The 18,318-nt window shown below is 36.4% G+C and overlaps 1 protein-coding gene across 5 annotated transcripts in view; it reads right to left on the bottom strand.

Annotated features, from left to right (window-relative positions):
• FANCM (FA complementation group M) overlaps nt 1-18,318 on the bottom strand; it is a 70,621-nt gene that overhangs the window by 51,657 nt on the left and 646 nt on the right. For all 5 annotated transcript variants that reach the window (XM_047863794.1, XM_047863795.1, XM_047863799.1 and 2 more), the window contains exons 2-6: nt 17,590-17,762; nt 14,677-14,754; nt 9,112-9,270; nt 2,566-2,697; nt 781-913 (exon numbers count right to left, since the gene is read on the bottom strand). In XM_047863794.1, the coding sequence (XP_047719750.1) occupies nt 781-913; nt 2,566-2,697; nt 9,112-9,270; nt 14,677-14,754; nt 17,590-17,762 (675 nt within the window). The remainder of the gene's footprint in view (nt 1-780; nt 914-2,565; nt 2,698-9,111; nt 9,271-14,676; nt 14,755-17,589; nt 17,763-18,318) is intronic.

Raw genomic sequence — 18,318 nt, 5'->3', positions numbered from 1 at the left:
TCTAATTTAAACCTAAAAACCAGCAACTGTTTTCAGTTCCACAGTCACATAAATGGCTTGCTTTTTACTACCAATTTATCAAAAACAAAAAAACAGTCATTTGTTACATAACTATTACATTGCTTTTTGTTTGTTTTGTTTTGTTTTGTTAAATAATCTCTATGCCCAAAGTAGGGTTCGAATTCATGACCCCAAGATCAAGAGCTGTATATTCTACTGAGTCAGCCAGGCACCCCTATTTTATTGCTTTTTAAAATAAAGCATTTTGGATGCACCTAGGTGGCTCAGTGGGTTAAGCATCCAACTCCCGACTTTAGCTCAGGTCATGACCTCACAGTTTGTGAGATTGAGACCCATGTTGAGCTCTGCACTGAGCATGAAGCCTGCTTGGGATTCTCTCTCTCCCCTCTTCTGTCCCTCCCCTGCTCATACTACCTCTCTTTCAAATAAATAAATAAACATTTAAAATAAATAAATAAATAAAGCATTTAAATTTTTTTTTTAATTTTATTTTTGAGAGAGACAGAGCGTGAGTGGGAGAGGGGCAGAGAGAGTGGGAGACACAGAATCCAAAGCAGGCTCCAGGCTGTCAGCACAGAACCCAAGTGGGGCTCGAACTCACGAGATGGGAGATCATGACCTGAGCTAAAGTCAGATGCTCAACCGAGCCACCCAGGCACCCCTAAAATAAAGCATTTTTAAGTAACCCAAGTGTTCAATATATCTTTAACCAAAATAATAACATGTCATTATTCCTTTAAATAATTTAATATAATTTACCTTTAGTTCCATCCATAATTCCACAAAGAAAGAAATATAATGATCTCATTCCCATTTGCTGCAATAATTCATAACCATGATATAAACTAATACAAATAGCAAACTCTCCCTCGATAATGCCTTGTTGTATTCCCTAGAAAAACAAGCACAAACCAAATTTAACCAAAGGAAGAAATAAAGATACATGTTCTGTGTAGAATTTACTGCTCTATTGAAGGTCTACCTATAGAATATCATAGGACCTTGCTTTGGAAAGGGGCCAGTGTATTTTCCACATAAAATCTGTGCCTTTATTTTTTTTAATTCAATACGAAACTTACACTTTAAAGAGAATAAGTGAAGGAGAGAAATATTTATCATATACTGTTTCTCATTATAGGTAAATTATTAGCAGTATGTATATTCATTTGTTCTTTCAAAACTATTTAACATATCAAGCATGGAGATAGATATTTGGGATATAATGGAAAATAAGTCACATATTGGCCTATCCTCATAAATGTTACTGGCACCAGAACAGAATTTAATCAGACAGTTTAAGACTAACATTTAACACCACACATACATACTGTAGTAACATGTGACACTGTCTTAGCACCAGACACTGTTCTAAGCACATCACTTACACAAACTCACTTAATCTCAACACCTGGGAGGTAGGTACTATGGTTATGCCCATTTTATAGATGAGGAAACTGTAGAGCCAGTATTTGAATCCACAAACTCTGGCTCAGGGTACTTGTGCTTTTAACCACTACTCTCAAGGAAAAGTGAAACACGTATTCCTTTAATGAGAACATACAGCAGGTGTAACTATGTAATAGGATAAGAGAGACCACTGAAAATAGAATTTTATTATTTTCCTTTATTCAAGATAACTATTATTCTGGACCTTACATTCCTAGTAGCATTTAAGATCAGTAAATAGTAATAGCCATTTTAAATGTTCACAGCATAGTGATAAATGCTCTAAAATGGCACCCCAATTACCTGAAAGGGTAAAACCCTGTCTCTACAAAATATAAACTCTCATTAGTGAGATCCAAGTTCAACAGGTTCAGATTTAGTACTTAAAATTTAAGTGAACTTTTAACTCCTAGCAGAAATTTAAACACATCCTATTAAAGTTTAGTATAATATAATGTAATTTTACAGAAAAGTTTCCCTTAGTGCTTCCCCAGATACTATGAGATAAAAATCAGTATTTCTCAGTGTAATATTTAAAACCATTCTTGTGTACACACAACCTAGACTATCATATCTGACTTCCTCGATCTTTTACCTCAGCCACAATGGCTAGTTCACTGACTCCTTCATACCATCAATCAATGCCTCTGTTCTTTTGCACATGCATTACCTCTCAGTTCAAAGAATGACTCAGTGCCTTTTTGTATTTGTGAGCATCTCTTCTAACTTTGGACCTAGCTTGATGGGTATGTTCCTATCCATCTAATTTTTTCCTAAGAAGATTAGAAATAAGAAACTTACTATGATGCTCTAGGTCTAAAAGTTAGTTAGAATCTACCCTCTCATAGCACTTTGATTTTGCAACACAGAAATGAACTAAAATACCAAGTCTTTATTAAAAGTTAGAAGATAAAATTAACTTAATTCACAGCATTAAGGTGCATTCTTGCTAGATTTTTTTCATGCTTTTATGAACTACATAAATCATATCAGAATTCTTGATGAGCTAATATATACCAAGAAAACAACCATTATTTACATTTTATCATAGCACTAACTAAAACTTAATCTCTTCAAAATTAATTTAAAAATACCTACCACAATATTTGGAGATGGGTTTTTCCTAAACTGATCTCTTGCCAAAATTATCTGGTATTTTGTTAGATTAGGGATATCCCTTCTCATCAAAACATTCCTCTGAATCAAAGAACTGGCAAATGCTTCCAAAACCTGAAAATTTCAATGAAATTTAGTTTAAGCTTAATTTAAAGTCCTTTTTCAAGGGGCGCCTGGGTGGCTCAGTTAGTTAAGCGTCTGACTTCAGCTCAGGTCATGAGCTCACAGGTGGGTTCGAGCCCCACATCAGGCTCTGTGTTGACAGCTTGGAGCTTGCTTCAGATTCTGTGTCTCCCATTCTCTCTGCTCCTCCCCTGCTCATGTGCTCTGTCTCTCTCAGAAATAAACATTAAAAAAATAAAGTCTTTTCTCAAATATAATCATTTCCTCACACATTAAAATAGAAGTCATATATTAAATGAAGTTTGTCTTATGTTTTGAAGTAAACACAGCAAAATAACAAAACTTAAGAGTACTTAACATTTATCCCCAGAAAACATCCATATGAAAGTCAGCATAACCAATTACTAGATCCAACTATAATTTAAGAACATATATGTTGGGGTGCCTAGGTGGCTCAGTCGGTTGAGTGTCCGACTTCAGCTCAGGTCATGATGTCACAGTCTGTGAGTTCAAGCCCCATGTCAGGCTCTGTGCTGACAGCTCAGAACCTGGAGCCTGCTTCAGATTTTGTGTCTCCCTCTCTCTCTGCCCCTCTCTTGCTTTCTCCTTCTCTCAAAAATAAACATTAAAAAATTTTTTTTAAAATAACAAGACATACATGTTTATCTGTGTATTTCTTAAGTCCCTTTCCTCCCCAACCCACACACACTATAATCTAAGCACAATTAATGGAGGACTTTTAATTTCTCACTGATGCATCTCAATATGAAGAACAAAGTCTGGCATATAGGTAAATATTTGCAGGCTGGCTGACTAAATCAAAATGCCTTGAGTACATTCAATGTGATTTGTTGATTCATTCTTTCAAGAAATATTTATTAAGCACCTAGTATATGTCAAGCATTGTCCTAACGGCTGAGAATTTGTAGCTGAGACAAATGAAGTCACTACTTTCATAAAAACGTATATCCGATGAAGGGAAGCAAAGAATAAAGAGTGAACAAAGAGATAAATGTACAAGAACCTAAAACACAGTAATACTATAGTTTTTGAGGGAAAGGTAAACAAAAATAGTCTCTCTGAAGAGGTACTATTGGAACCGACATCTGAATGCTGACAGGTTTTGAGGAAAGAGCCAGAGGAAACAGCATTCGAAAGGTCCTGATGCAGGAATGAGTTTGATGGCAGAGGGAAGGAAAACAGAGACTTCCCGATGAAGACCTACTACAACAATACAGTTTTATAACAGTTTAAACTTTTGCCTAATTCATATTTCCTAAAATAGGGCAATTTAGTAGAGTTTTATTTTTCCTCCCTTCCAGTTTTGCTGATCATAATACCTACAGAAGTACTCTAAAAATATCAATAAAATTAAATGCCTACTATATGTGTTTATAAAAATTATAATTTTTAGATCCTTATAAATGCAATGATTTTAATCATGAGAAAATGTATTAGTATTAAGGAAGTGATTATTACATCAAAATAAAAAGCTTCCGGGAGCTCCTGGCTGGCTCAGTTGGTATAGCATGCAACTCTTGATCTTGGGGTCTTGAGTTCAAGCCACATGTTGGGTGAAGAGTTTACTTTAAAAAAAATAAATTGGGGCACATGGGTGGCTCAGTTGGTTAAGCATCCGACTTCGGCTCAGGTCATGATCTCGCAGTTTCTGAGTTTGAGCCCCGCATTGGACTCTGTGCTGACAGCTCGGAGCCTGAAGCCTGCTTCAGATTGTGTGCCTCCTTCTCTCTCTGCCCCTCCCCCACTTGTGCTCTGTCTCTATCAAAAATAAATAAATGTAAAAAGAGTTAAGTAAAAAAAAAAAAAAAAATTAAATAAATAAATAAATAAATAAGCATTGCAAAGGAAACCATAGTCAATGATATAGTAACATCGCCTGGTGACAGATGGTAGTTACAATTGTGATGAGCATAGCAAAACATATAAACTTGACAAATCACTATTTTGTACACCTGAAACTACTGCAACATTTCATGACAACTATATTTAAATAATTTTTTTTTTAATTAAAAAGGAGATGAGGGACACCTGAGTGGCTTAGTCAGTTAAGTGCTGGATTCTGAATTTTGGCTCAGGTTGTTAGTTCGAATACCCTGCTTGGTTTTCTGTCTCTCTCTCTGACCTTCCCCCACCCTCAAAAATAAATAAATATTTTTTTTAAGTTAAAATTTAAAAAAAGAGATGATTACTTGAAATTCTTTGCCATATCTTAAATTAGTAATGCTTCAAATTTGTTACAATTTAAAAATATTAACCATAATCCTATAGAGCTTTTCTTTAAAAAGACTTATTAAAGGTTAAATGATAAATGAATATTTTGGTTATCTATTTCTGCATTACAAAATACTTCAAAACATAATAAATTAAAACAACTGGGGCACATGAGTGGCTCAGTTGGTTAAGCGTCTGATTTTTGGTTTCAGCTCAAGTCATGACCTCACATTTCATGAGTTCAAGCCTTGTGTTGAGCTCTGTGCTGACAGTGTGGAGCCTGCTTGGGATTCTCTCTCTCCCTCTCTGTCTCTCCTCAGCTTATGTGCATGCATGCTTTCTCTCAAAATAAATAAAAACTTAAAAAACAAACTCAATTAAAAAAACATTTACTCACGATTCTAATTCTTCAGATAAGAATTCAAGCAGTAATGCTAAGTTAGTGGTCAGTTAAGCTTCCAACTCTTGATTTTGGCTCAGGTCATGATCTCACGGTTCATGGAATAGAGCCCCATGTCAGGCTCTATTCTGGCGGTGAGGAGCCTCCTTGGGATTCTCTCCCCCACACCCCCGGCCCTTGTCAAATAAATAAATAAAACTTAAAAAAAAATAAAAAAGAATTCACTAAGTGCTCAGGTCAAGACACCACAGTAACAATGAGCACACCTAACACACAGATCTTGGTTTGAAAATACCAATCTCTGGGGCGCCTGGGTGGCGCAGTTGGTTAAGCGTCCGACTTCAGCCAGGTCACGATCTCGCGGTCCGTGAGTTCGAGCCCCGCGTCGGGCTCTGGGCTGATGGCTCAGAGCCTGGAGCCTGTTTCCGAGTCTGTGTCTCCCTCTCTCTCTGCCCCTCCCCCGTTCATTCTCTGTCTCTCTCTGTCCCAAAAATAAAAATAAACGTTGAAGAAAATACCAATCTCCCATAAAAGGAACAAGAATTTCCTGGAGAAATGGTCCATTCCATGGCTGGCACACAAGAAAAACAATGAGCATGAAACATCTTGTGATGCCAGAAAGTTAAGCATTAAAAAAAACAAAAAGGCACAAGCCCAAAAACCACAAGGAGCTCTAAATGGCCAAAGCTGAAGCAATATGAGCAACAAAATTAATAATGACAGTATTAAATTGTAGTGCATAGAAAAAAATAAATACCTATTAGTCTATATTGATACAAAGAACTGAATTAGTAAATGAAGGAGAAGAAACAGGTCTTCATTATATAAGAATTCAAGTTGACAACATGAAAGAATGAGGAAAAGGAGAAAGCGTGATTATGCAAACAGAAATAACTGTAGCAGGCAAAAACCATTATGCATGCTAAAATTGGAGGGCACAGGCAAAAACCTCTTTGATCTTGGCCACGGCAACTTCTTACTCAACATATCTCCGGAGGCAAGGGAAACAAAAGCAAAAATGAACTACTGGGACCTCATCAAAATAACAAGCTTTTGCACAGCAAAGGAAACAATCAGCAAAACTAAAAGGCAAACGGAAGAACGGGAGAAGATATTTGCAAATGACATATCAGACAAAGGGTTAGTATCCAAAATCTGTAAAGAAATTATCAAACTCAACATCCAAAAAACAAATAATCCAGTGAAGAAATGGGCGAAAGACATGAATAGACACTTCTCCAAGGAAGACATCCAGATGGTCAACCGACACATGAAAAATGCTCAACATCACTCATCATCAGGGAAATACAAATCAAAACCACAATGAGATACCACCTTACACCTGTCAGAACGGCTAGCATTAACAACTCAGGCAACAGATGCTGGCAAGGATGCAGAGAAAGAGGATCTCTTTTGCATTGTTGGTGGCAATGCAAGCTGGTGCAGCCACTCTGGAAAACAGTATGGAGGTTCCTCAAAAAACTAAAAATAGAACTACCCCATGACCTAGCAAATGCACTACTAGGCATTCATCCACGGGATACAAGTGTGCTGTTTCAAAGGGACACATGCACCCTCATGTTTATAGCAGCACTATCAACAACAGCCAAAGTATGGAAAGAACCCAAATGCCCCATCAATGGATGAATGGATAAAGAAGATGTGGTATATATATACAATGGAGTATTACTCAGCAATCAAAAAGAATGAAATCTTGCCATTTGCAACTACGTGGATGGTACTGGAGGGTATTATGCTAAGTGAAATCAGTCAGAGAAAGACAAAAATCATATGACTTCACTCATATGAGGACCTTAAGAGACAAAACAGATGAACATAAGGGAAGGGAAACAAAAATAATATAAAAACAGAGAGGGGGACAAAACAGAAGAGAATCATAAATATGGAGAACAAACTGAGGGTTGCTAGAGGGGTTGTGGGAGGGCATATGGGCTAAATGGGTAAGGGACATTAAGGAATCTACTCTTGAAATCACTGTTTCACTATATGCTAACTAATTTGGATGCAAATTTAAAAAAAAAATTATATAAATAAAATAAAATAAAATAGGCCAAAGTATGTTGAGAAATAGGACTTTCAAGTAGTCTCACAGTATCTCCCCAATGGAAATCTCTATACTATTTGTGCATATTTCCTGAAAATCTAAAACTACTGTAAAATAAAATGTCAAAAGTCAAAAATTCTGTCAGGGCACTGCAGGGACAGCTAATCTCTGATCTTTGATGTCTAAAGCCTCAAATAGCTGGAGGTTAAGGGTTAACATACCTCGACTGGGGCCATATGTCTATGCCTTCGATTCTAGCTATTTACTGTTTCCTCATTTCTCCTGAACATGGCTTAGCTGAGTTTCATCATGGCTTACTTAGGGTTTATCACATTCTGCTGGTGAAAGTGAGTCACAGAGCCAGTCTAGATTGGAGGGAAAAGGAAATGCATCTTCTCTCTCCATGGGAGGAGTGTGAAAAATTTGCAGGCATCTTTAATCCGTAACAACGAAGATATGAAAACAAAATGTTCTCTTAGCATGACACTAATTATGAACTATAGAAAAAGAATGTGTTACCTCAAATTTTTCCCATTGGATGTGATGACTGTCTAAGCAATTTCTCAATCACTATAATACTGACAACTGGCCCAGATAATTCTTTGTGGTTGGAGGTCTATCCTGTTCGTTACAGATGTTAAGCAGCATTCTTAGTCTCTACATATTGGGTTCTACTAGCAACTGTACTCTACCCTTTCCAGTTATGACAACCAAAACTGTGTCAAGACTGCCAAATGTCACCAGGTGGGCAAAACTGCCTCCAGCTGAGAATCACTGCTATATAAGAGACCCAGGAAGAAAATACTAAAAATATATTTTCTTATAAAGAAGCTTCTGTTTACATCTGGACATGTATTCTAAGTGTGTTCACTACATGAAAATTCAGTGAGCTATACACTTAGGTTTTCTATGCTCTGCTATTTATATGCATGTGTGTGTGTGTTTTAATAGGTGTATTTTAAAAAATAAGGTTGGGGGCGCTTGGGTGGCTCAGTCGGTTGAGCGTCCGACTTCGGCTCAGGTCATGATCTCACAGCTCATGAGTTCGAGCCCCGCGTCGGGCGCTGTGTTGACAGCTCAGAGCCTGGAGCTTGCTTCTGCTTCTGTGTCTCCCTCTCTCTCTGCCCCTAACCCACTCACATTCTGTCTCTGTGTCTCTCAAAAATAAATAAACAGGGGCGCCTGGGTGGCGCAGTCGGTTAAGCTTCCGACTTCAGCCAGGTCACGATCTTGCAGTCCGCGAGTTCGAGCCCCACATCAGGCTCTGGGCCGATGGCTCAGAGCCTGGAGCCTGTTTCCGATTCTGTGTCTCCCTCTCTCTCTGCCCCTCCCCCGTTCATGCTCTGTCTCTCTCTGTCCCAAAAATAAATAAACGTTGAAAAAATAAATAAATAAATAAATAAATAAATAAATAAATAAACATACATTAAAAAAAAACAATTTTTTAAATAAATAAATAAATAAATAAATAATAAATAAGGTTGTTATTGGCTTGTAGAAATGGTCCATCATTTTATATTTCCTCTTTAACTAATAGTAACTAACAAAACAGGGTACTCATTCCAAAAATATTAATTTCAAAGAATATTTCAAATACTAATAATATAAAATGATATAAATATGTAATATGCTCACACCAGATTCTACAAAACAAAATACACTATCAGTTCATTCATCAAAACCCTGAATTGTGATACAAATGTCTTACCTGGATATATGCCTTTTGGATGGCTACAAGTTCTTCACCAAGGGGAACAACTAGCTTTTCAACTCGTCTTTCATGAGAGTACGGCAAAATATCTGGAGAATCTTCAGAACGAAGTTCTATCTGCCCAATTCGTAGGTTAGTAATAACCTGTTGAACAGCCTACACAAAATCAAGTACGATTATAATTATATTACATGTTAAATTTTTAGTTTAGGCTACCAACAAAAATAAAATAGTGGTAAAATTCATATTAAACCTTTTTTAAACTATAATAGTGGTACAATAGGAAGATAAGGCTTTGAAACATCTTTCATGCAGCCTTTCCAGCCAAGCATCTAAAAAATAAGAATATTAGTAAACATCCAATAAGTTCCTCAAACATATTTTGCACCTTTCAATGGGAGTGATATATTCCTTCATCTACATCTTATGAAGACTCAGACAAAACAGAAGCTTTAGATTAGCAAATAAATCACCAAAACATTATGTAACATAGTCAATTTTAGAGCCAGAACTACAACCCAGATTTCCTTGTTTTCTGGCAAACACTTTTGTCCAATGGTGTGTGTGTGTGTGTGTGTGTGTGTGTGTGTGTGTTTGTGTGTAGAACAGAGAAGTCTTGTTACTATTAAATGACACAAACATATCTTAGAAGTACTTTACAAATTGACTTGTTAAGAAATTGAGGGGATAGGGTATATGCTACACTAAATCAATTATTGATAAATTAGAATATTTTCCAGTATATATAATGTGAATATATTTCTGGATATACTGTACTTCTAAATTTTCTTCACTGAAAGCTTATACAAAAGTTGAATTGTAATTTCAGGGAACTGGAGCAAAAACATAAATTCAAATACTGACAGTGTGATCAAAGTTGAAAGAAAGGGGCACCTGTGTGCCTCAGTCGGTTAAGAGAATCTTGATTTCAGCTCAGGTCATGATCTCACAGTTAGTGAGATCGAGCCCTAGCACAGCACAGAGCCTGCCTAGGATTCTCTCTCCCCCTTTCCCTGCCCCTCCCCTGGTAGTGCTCACGCACACAAATTCTCTATCTCCATCGCGAAATAGATAAATAATTTTTTTTTTAAAGTTCAAAGAAACTTAAAGACTCCACCAAAAAACTTAGAATAAATGAATTCAATAAAGTTGCAGGATACAAAATTATTATACAGAAATCTGTTGCATTTCTATAGACTAGTAACAAAGAAGTAGAGAGAGAAATGAAGAAAACTCAATTTACGACTGCACCCAAAAGAATAAAATACCTAGAAATAAATGTAACCAAAGAGGTGAAAGACCTATTGCAGCATTATTTACAATAGCCAAGATATGAAAGCAACCCAATTGTACCTCAATAAATATGTGAGATACCTCACATACATGTGATATATATATACACATATATATATATGTGTGTGTGTATGTTACTCACACACACACACTGATTATGCAGCCATAAAAAATGAAATCATGCCATTTGTGACAACATAGATGGACATTGATATGCTAAGTGAAATAAGTCAGAAAAAAACAAATGCCATATTATTTCACTTATATATGGAATCTAAAAATCAAAACAAACAAACAAGACTCTTAAATATAGAAAATAAACTGGTGATTGCCAGAGAAGAGGTGAGTGGGGGAATAGGCAAAATAAGTGAAGTACGAACTTCCAGTCATAAAATAAGTTACAGAGATGAAAAGCAGAGCATAGAGAATATAGTCAATAATACTGTAATAATGTTATACAGTGACAAATTGTGACTTTAATTATTGTGGTGAGCACTGAGTAATGTATAGAATTGTCAAGTCACTAATGTGGGACACCTGAAACTAACATAACATGTCAACTATACCTCAATGATAATTTTTTTTCAAAAAAGAATTGAAAGAAAGAATAAATGAACCAGTGTGGGGGTGGGGGGCAGTGGGGAGAATCTGAAAGTGTCTAGAAATTAAGAGCTTTATTTTTATTTTAATGTTTATTTATTCTTGAGACAGAGCAAGAGAGACAGTGGGAGAGGGGAGAGAGACAGAGGGAGACAGAAGATCTGAGGTGGACTCCAAGCTGATAGCAGAGAGTTTGATGCGGAGCTCGAATTCATGAACCATGAGATCATGACCTGAGCCAGAGTCAGATGCTTTATTGACTGAGCCACCTGGGCGTCCCAAGAGCTCTTTTTTTAAAGCTAGAAAAGCCTCATAAGTTTTCAAAAAAACAAACAAAATATAATTGCATGTATATATTAGTTTTTAAGTAAGGTCTACCCCCAATGTGGGCCTTGAGCTTACAATCCTGAGATCATGACTCATACGCATTACTGACTGAGCCAGCCAGGTGCCCCAAACAAACTAAATATAATTCCAAATTATATTTTTATAAATGTATTATATAAATTTATATAATATCAATTTAACAAATCATATAAAATCAATTTAACAAATTTATATATTATCAAATTATATAAATATAATTTCAAATAAAAAATACTCTAGAACAAGAATCATATCTTAATCATCTTTGTATTCGCAACATGTGGTACAATACATAATATAGTACACTACAGTTACTGAGGGTCCACATAATCTGCAGAATTATGACCATTTTATAAAACTGAGTAAGACATTAATATTTTAACATTTATTCTTTTTTTTTTTTTTAACGTTTTTATTTATTTTTGGGACAGAGAGAGACAGAGCATGAACGGGGGAGGGGCAGAGAGAGAGGGAGACACAGAATCGGAAACAGGCTCCAGGCTCTGAGCCATCAGCCCAGAGCCTGACGCGGGGCTCGAACTCACGGACCGCGAGATCGTGACCTGGCTGAAGTTGGACGCTTAACCGACTGTGCCACCCAGGCGCCCCAACATTTATTCATTTTTGAGAGTGAGAGAGACAGAGCATGAGCAGGAGAGGGGCAGAGAGAGAGAGGGAGACACAGAATCCGAAGCAGGTTCCAGGCTCTGAGCTGTCAGCACAGAGCCCAATGCGGGGCTCAACCTCATGGACCGCAAGATCATGACCTGAGCCGAAGTCGGACACTCAACCGACTGAGCCACCCAGGCGCCCCAAGACATTAATATTTTTAATCATTCAATAAATATTTGAATGACTCCCACAGGCCAGGCATTGGGTTGATAATACAGCTATGACCAAGATAGACATAATCTCTATAATCATATAGCTACTATTTTCACGGGGAAAAAAGACAACAAATAAATGAATAAGTAAAAGAATGACATATTATGATTAAGAACAAACACACACACACACAAGAGGAAATCACAACATAGGGAGAGCTAACTTTTGATAGCTTAGAGTGAAACTTTTTGAAGTGTAACATTTCAGCAAAGACTTGAAAGATGACAAGAACCATCAAGCATGGGGGCACCTGGGTGGCTCAGTCAGTTAAGAGTTCAACTTCAGCTCAGGTCATGATTTCTCAGTTCATGAGTTCAAGCCCTGCATCAGGCTCTCTTCTCTGTCAGCAGAGAGCCTGCTTCAGATCCTCTGTTTCCCTCTCTCTCTGCCCTTCCCCCCGCCCCCACCGGTTCTCTTTTTCTTTCCCAAAATAAATAAATAAACTTAAAAAATAATAAAAAATAAATAAAAACCATCAAGCATGTTTAAAGAGATTGGGGTAAGATCAGAGACAGTACAGAAATTTCTGAAAAAATATCAAGGCTATGAACAGAAGAAAAAAGTCTTACAACTTGACAGGATTGAAACTTATCATAGAAAGTCTTCAAAACTCAATACAGTAGACTATTTAGAGATACTAAGTTAGAGTGTCATGAGATGGGGTTCAAAATCTGCACTTTTATCCTCCTTTAATAAAGGAAACCAGAGCTCCCTGGAGAAATGATTGATTCCATGGCTGGGACATGAAAAATATTAAATGAGCATAAAATATCCTGTGATGCAAGATGGAAAGTGTTCAAAAGGAAAAAAAAAGTGCATGTCCAAAAGAACATAGGTGCCATCTTAAAAGAGCTCCCAATGGCCAAAGTTGGAATAATCTGGGCAAAAAATTAATAATGATAACACCGGAATGCAGCCCATAGATAAAAATATCTATTAGTCCATATTGATACAAAGAATTGAATAAATTGGAGAGAAGAAATAGCTTTTCACTACAAAAGAATTCACATTAACAAATGTAAAAGAAATGAGAGAAAGGAAACAATGATTAGGAAAATACCACAGAAATTGCTATTGCAAGCAAGAACCATCATTGGAAAACAGAGAGGATAACAGTAATTCTAAAATGCAGAAACTGGGAAGACATCACTTTAACCAAGTCAAAATTAACAGCAACAGCCGTAAGACAAATCAACATCATGTATTCTCTGATACCATGCCCTAAGAAAGGTACGGTACCACTTCTGGAGTATTCTTGCCAAAAAGGCATAACCTCACTCCAATGTTTTCATTAGAAAACATCAGACACACCCAAACTGAGGAATATTCTACAAAATAACTGGCAGCTACTTTTTTTTTTTTTTTTAATGTTTAGGTCTTTTTTTTTTTTTTTTTTTTAGAGAGAGCATGCAAGTGGGGAAGAGGGGGAGGGAGGGAAAGAGAAAGAGAGAGACACAGAGAGAGAGAATCCCAAACAGACTCAATGCTTAGTATGGAGCCCTACGAGGGGTTTGATCCCATGAACCACGAGATTATGACCTAAGTCAGAAATCAAGAGTCAGATGCCTAACCAACTGAGTCACCCAGATGCCCCTGGCATTTACTCTTAAAAGCATCAAGGTCATGGAAGACAAGAAAATACTGAGGAGCTATCACAGATAGGAAGGACTGACACATGACAACTAAATGCAACATGAGATCCTGGACCAGACAGACCCTGGAACTGAAAAGAACAGTGGTGGGTAAAGTAACAAATTCAAGCCAAGGTCTACAGAGTAGTTACTAGTATTGTACCAATATTAATTTTCTGGTTTTATCAATTTTATTATGGTTCTATGTTACCATTAAGGGAAGTTGAGCAAAGGATAGAGATTACAATTTTTGCAAATTTCCTGTAAGTCTAAGTTATCTCAGACTTTATTTAAAAAAAATTTTTTTTAATGTTTGTTTATTTTTGAGAAAGAGACAGAGCACAAGCAGGAGAGGATCAGAGGAAGAGAGAAACATAGTATCTGAAGCAGGCTACCAGCTCTGAGCTGTCAGCACAAAGCCCAACATGGGACTCAAACTCATGAAATGTGAGATCATGACCTGAGCCAAAGTCAGATGTTTAACCAACTGAGGCACCCAGGTGCCCCTCAAAATAAAACTTTAAAAGAACCCTGAAAATACAAACAATTTAAAAACCACTTCCACTATGTACAAATTTAGTACTTTTAACAAACTACTTTAGGTTTCTTATGCACACTCACATCTGAAAACTACTAATGTAGAAAAAAACTCCTCCAACCAAGGTAGGCATGTTTAAGAAATGTAGTCTTGATGTCAAATTAAATACTAGAATGGCAAACTGATCTGGCCCCATACAAAAGTTCTTATATTCTCAACTGTTAATAAATGAAAAGACATTTTACTTACCTTTATATCACTACCTGGTGTGGCACTAAGAGCCAAGATTCTAAAATGATCTGTGTATTTGACTAGTTCTCTCACAACCTTAAAAAAAAAAATTTTTTTTTTAATTTCATCTATCCAATACAAAAATATCAGTGATTCTGTTAAACAAGCTATTATATTGTTCCAATGTTCTATTATCATTATTCCTTATTCAGAGTATTGATGGGCTAAGGGATGGACCTATCATTAGTCACATTACCTGAAAAGCAAATAATTCAAGTTCATACTCTACACCAATCAAAAACACTTTAGGGATTCTTATATACATAAAGCTACAATGTCAAGGCCTAATTAGAGGCAAATTGAAATAATGAGAGCTAATTCAAGGGCAAATGAAACAAGGAGAGTCTACTCTCTGTGGTCTGGGCCACAGTTTAGCTTTACAGCTATATCCGTATACACACTTACCAGATTAAGATAAGTCATAACATAAAAATGGAAAAAAATGGGGCGCCTGGGTGGTGCAGTTGGTTAAGCGTCCGACTTCAGCCAGGTCATGATCTCACGGTCCGTGAGTTCGAGCCCCGCGTCAGGCTCTGGGCTGATGGCTCAGAGCCTGGAGCCTGTTTCCGATTCTGTGTCTCCCTCTCTCTCTGCCCCTCCCCCGTTCATGCTCTGTCTCTCTCTGTCCCAAAAATAAAAAAAAAATAAAAAAATAAAAAAATAAAAAAGTTGAAAAAAAAAAATGGAAAAAAAAATACCAGTATGAATTTAGATTTGAAATGGAAAAAAAAAATGTTTTAGGAAAAGACTTTAAAAACCCACCTCTCCTTTTAAATTCTAACACATTTTCTCAGTGGCACCAAAGCATCATTCTAGACTTTGCAGTATGATTTCAACCCACCCCTTCTGGTATGATTAATATTGGATATTTCACCAGATTCCCATATACCCCTTTACATGTGGTCCTTATATAGGCAAAAGGACCCCTAAGTAAACTCAACTGCAGGAACAGCTCTCAGTACCCCAGATTTCCACATTAGATATAGGAAACAGTTAAACCAGATTATCTAAAAACTGCTCTTATTTCAACCTATGTCAAGGATGAATTCAATGAGATACTGAATTTGGACTAATCTCAAAAAACATTATTTTTTTTTAATATAATAGAGAATACACAAAGATAAAATATCATACTTAATGTAGAATTGTTCTAAAAACTGATGCAAGACAAAATGTCCCTAATACACAATTCTTATGAAAGCGGGATTCTCAAGCATTTTGTAGAAGAGGAAATGATGCTGTGTTTGTAACCCAGGAAGCTACATTCTTCATGGACTTGGTGTGCCTGTTGGACTCTATAATATTCAATACAGCGTAAACACTAAGGGGTATTTGGATATTAATGAAGTCAGTGTATGTCTCTTTGTACTCAATAAAAGCATCAATATTGTAATTAAAAAAATTGCTAGAAATTTTTTGCAAATAAAATAAATGAGTTAAAGTTGCTGAGTATTAGTAAATCTACAAAGTAAATTCAGACTTAAAATTAAAATTTTTAAATGCCCCTCTCAAGCAGAAACATTAACACATTGGATATTAACTTGGGAAGATATTAATATATATATATATACACACATACACACACATATGTGTGTATATATATATACACACACACACAGAGATATATATGTGTGTGTGTGTATATATATATATATATATATATATATATATATATCCATTTTCTTCTTAAAATCAACTCTAAGAAAGAGGACTATTCTCTTCAGAAGATAACAAAGAGATATAATACAATAACACATAAAGTCCCCAAGGAAACTACAAATGCACAAACTGGCAGTAAAATTCATCTCTTTGCACTAAATAAAATCAATTTTCACTTTTATTCTTACTCTATACCTTCTCCCTGATATCACCAGCTTATAGTTTTAACTACCTACCACCTATATGCTGGTAATTTCCAAATCTGTATCTCCAGCTCAGAACTCCCCACTGAGATTGAAACTTGTCTCCCACTGCCCACTGGGCCTTGATAACTAGATTCCTCACAGACACTTCAAACTCAACAATCTAAACTGCACTCATCTTTCCACAGTACTCAAACCTTCTGTGTCTCCAGAACTGTCCATCTCGACTAGAAGCACAATCTTCCAAGTCAGACACTTGGGAGTCATCCTAAATTGCTCCTCTCTCTCATCGTACACTCTACTTTTAGTCTTCTCTCTTCTAATCTCTTTTAAATCTTAAGTATCACCCCAGTAAACACTTTTCAATGAGTCTCCACTACCTACATCCCCAGTGTCCTACAAACAACATTCAAACTGCTAAGCATAAAATACAAATGCCTTCATGACCTGGACTTCAAGTACTCTCCAGCCATATCCCACCTCTTCACCTCTGTAATTCATATTCATGTGCCTTAAACAGAAGGCACTGTGTTAGGTATGTCCCATACATTATGTCAATCATTCTTGGTAACAACTCTTGACCGTTAAGTATGATTTCTACCTAGCTGCCAAGGAATGATACTGCATATCCACTACCAATCTTTGGATTATTATCTTACTTCCAAAACTCACCCATAACCTTATTTTGGATCACTGCATATCCACTGCCAATCTTTGGATTATTATCTTCCAAAACTCACCCATAACCTTATTTTGGATCACTGCCTCAATCAGGACTAGGCTTTCATCATCTACACCTGACACTAAAGGTCTTGTCAAGAATTTAAAAAAAAAAAAAAAAGACAGCACAGACACTGATTTGAATGAAGCAGTTCCTATCATCATCTATTCGGAAATAAGAGGCTGTTTCATACTGATAATACATCAATAACTTCCATCAATAAGTATTCACCAAAATACTCGTTAACAATATATTCACAGTACAAAATACTTTTAAATAAAATATTACCTGGCAATAAGCATAGTTTCCAAGAGCTTTATGAGCTTCATCAATAACTAGACACTTTATTTCAGCAGCCGGACAAGCTCCTCTAGAAAGATCATTTACCATGACTTGAGGTGTAAGAAAAAGGACTCTCTTACTGCGCCATATTTCCTTCCTGGTTAAAGCTTGAGTAGATCCTGTAAACAAAAGTGACATCCTACATTCTAAACACCAAGGCTATTATCTTTAAAATATTTATAAACAATCTGGCCTAATTTCAGAATGCAGCCCTGCTTGGTAATCTGCCTTCAGACAAGAACAATTTAACAAGTCATGGAAATGTTACGTTTTAAACTCTGCTGTGACCCAAATGTCAACTCTGGCTAAAAACAACAAAACTAGCCTGTCTTTAGAGAATTGCTACCAAAATGGCATAATAGCTGCAGAGAAGTACCTTCTTCAACTGGCAAATCTTTCTGGGGAAGAAAGTCAGAAAACCTCATGTTCACTTACCAATGGGGTATACACAATCAATCGCTTCAAAATGCTCAAACTACGGGGAGTCTCTGAAAATTGAATAAATCAGCCCTTTTCGTTAGGGCCAGACTTGCTACAAGTAGATAATGCCTTAAGGGAGAAGATGTAAAATACAGATATTGTGATCTGGGGCCTATTCCACATGGGTCAGGAATTCCTTTACTTCCATTTCCACCAGAATGCGTGCTCTTAATTTCAAATTAGCCCATGCTTTCT

Source organism: Prionailurus viverrinus, chromosome B3 (genome assembly GCF_022837055.1).
Source record: "Prionailurus viverrinus isolate Anna chromosome B3, UM_Priviv_1.0, whole genome shotgun sequence".
Taxonomy (NCBI): domain Eukaryota; kingdom Metazoa; phylum Chordata; class Mammalia; order Carnivora; family Felidae; genus Prionailurus; species Prionailurus viverrinus.
This window is presented reverse-complemented; position numbering and strand designations above follow the sequence as displayed.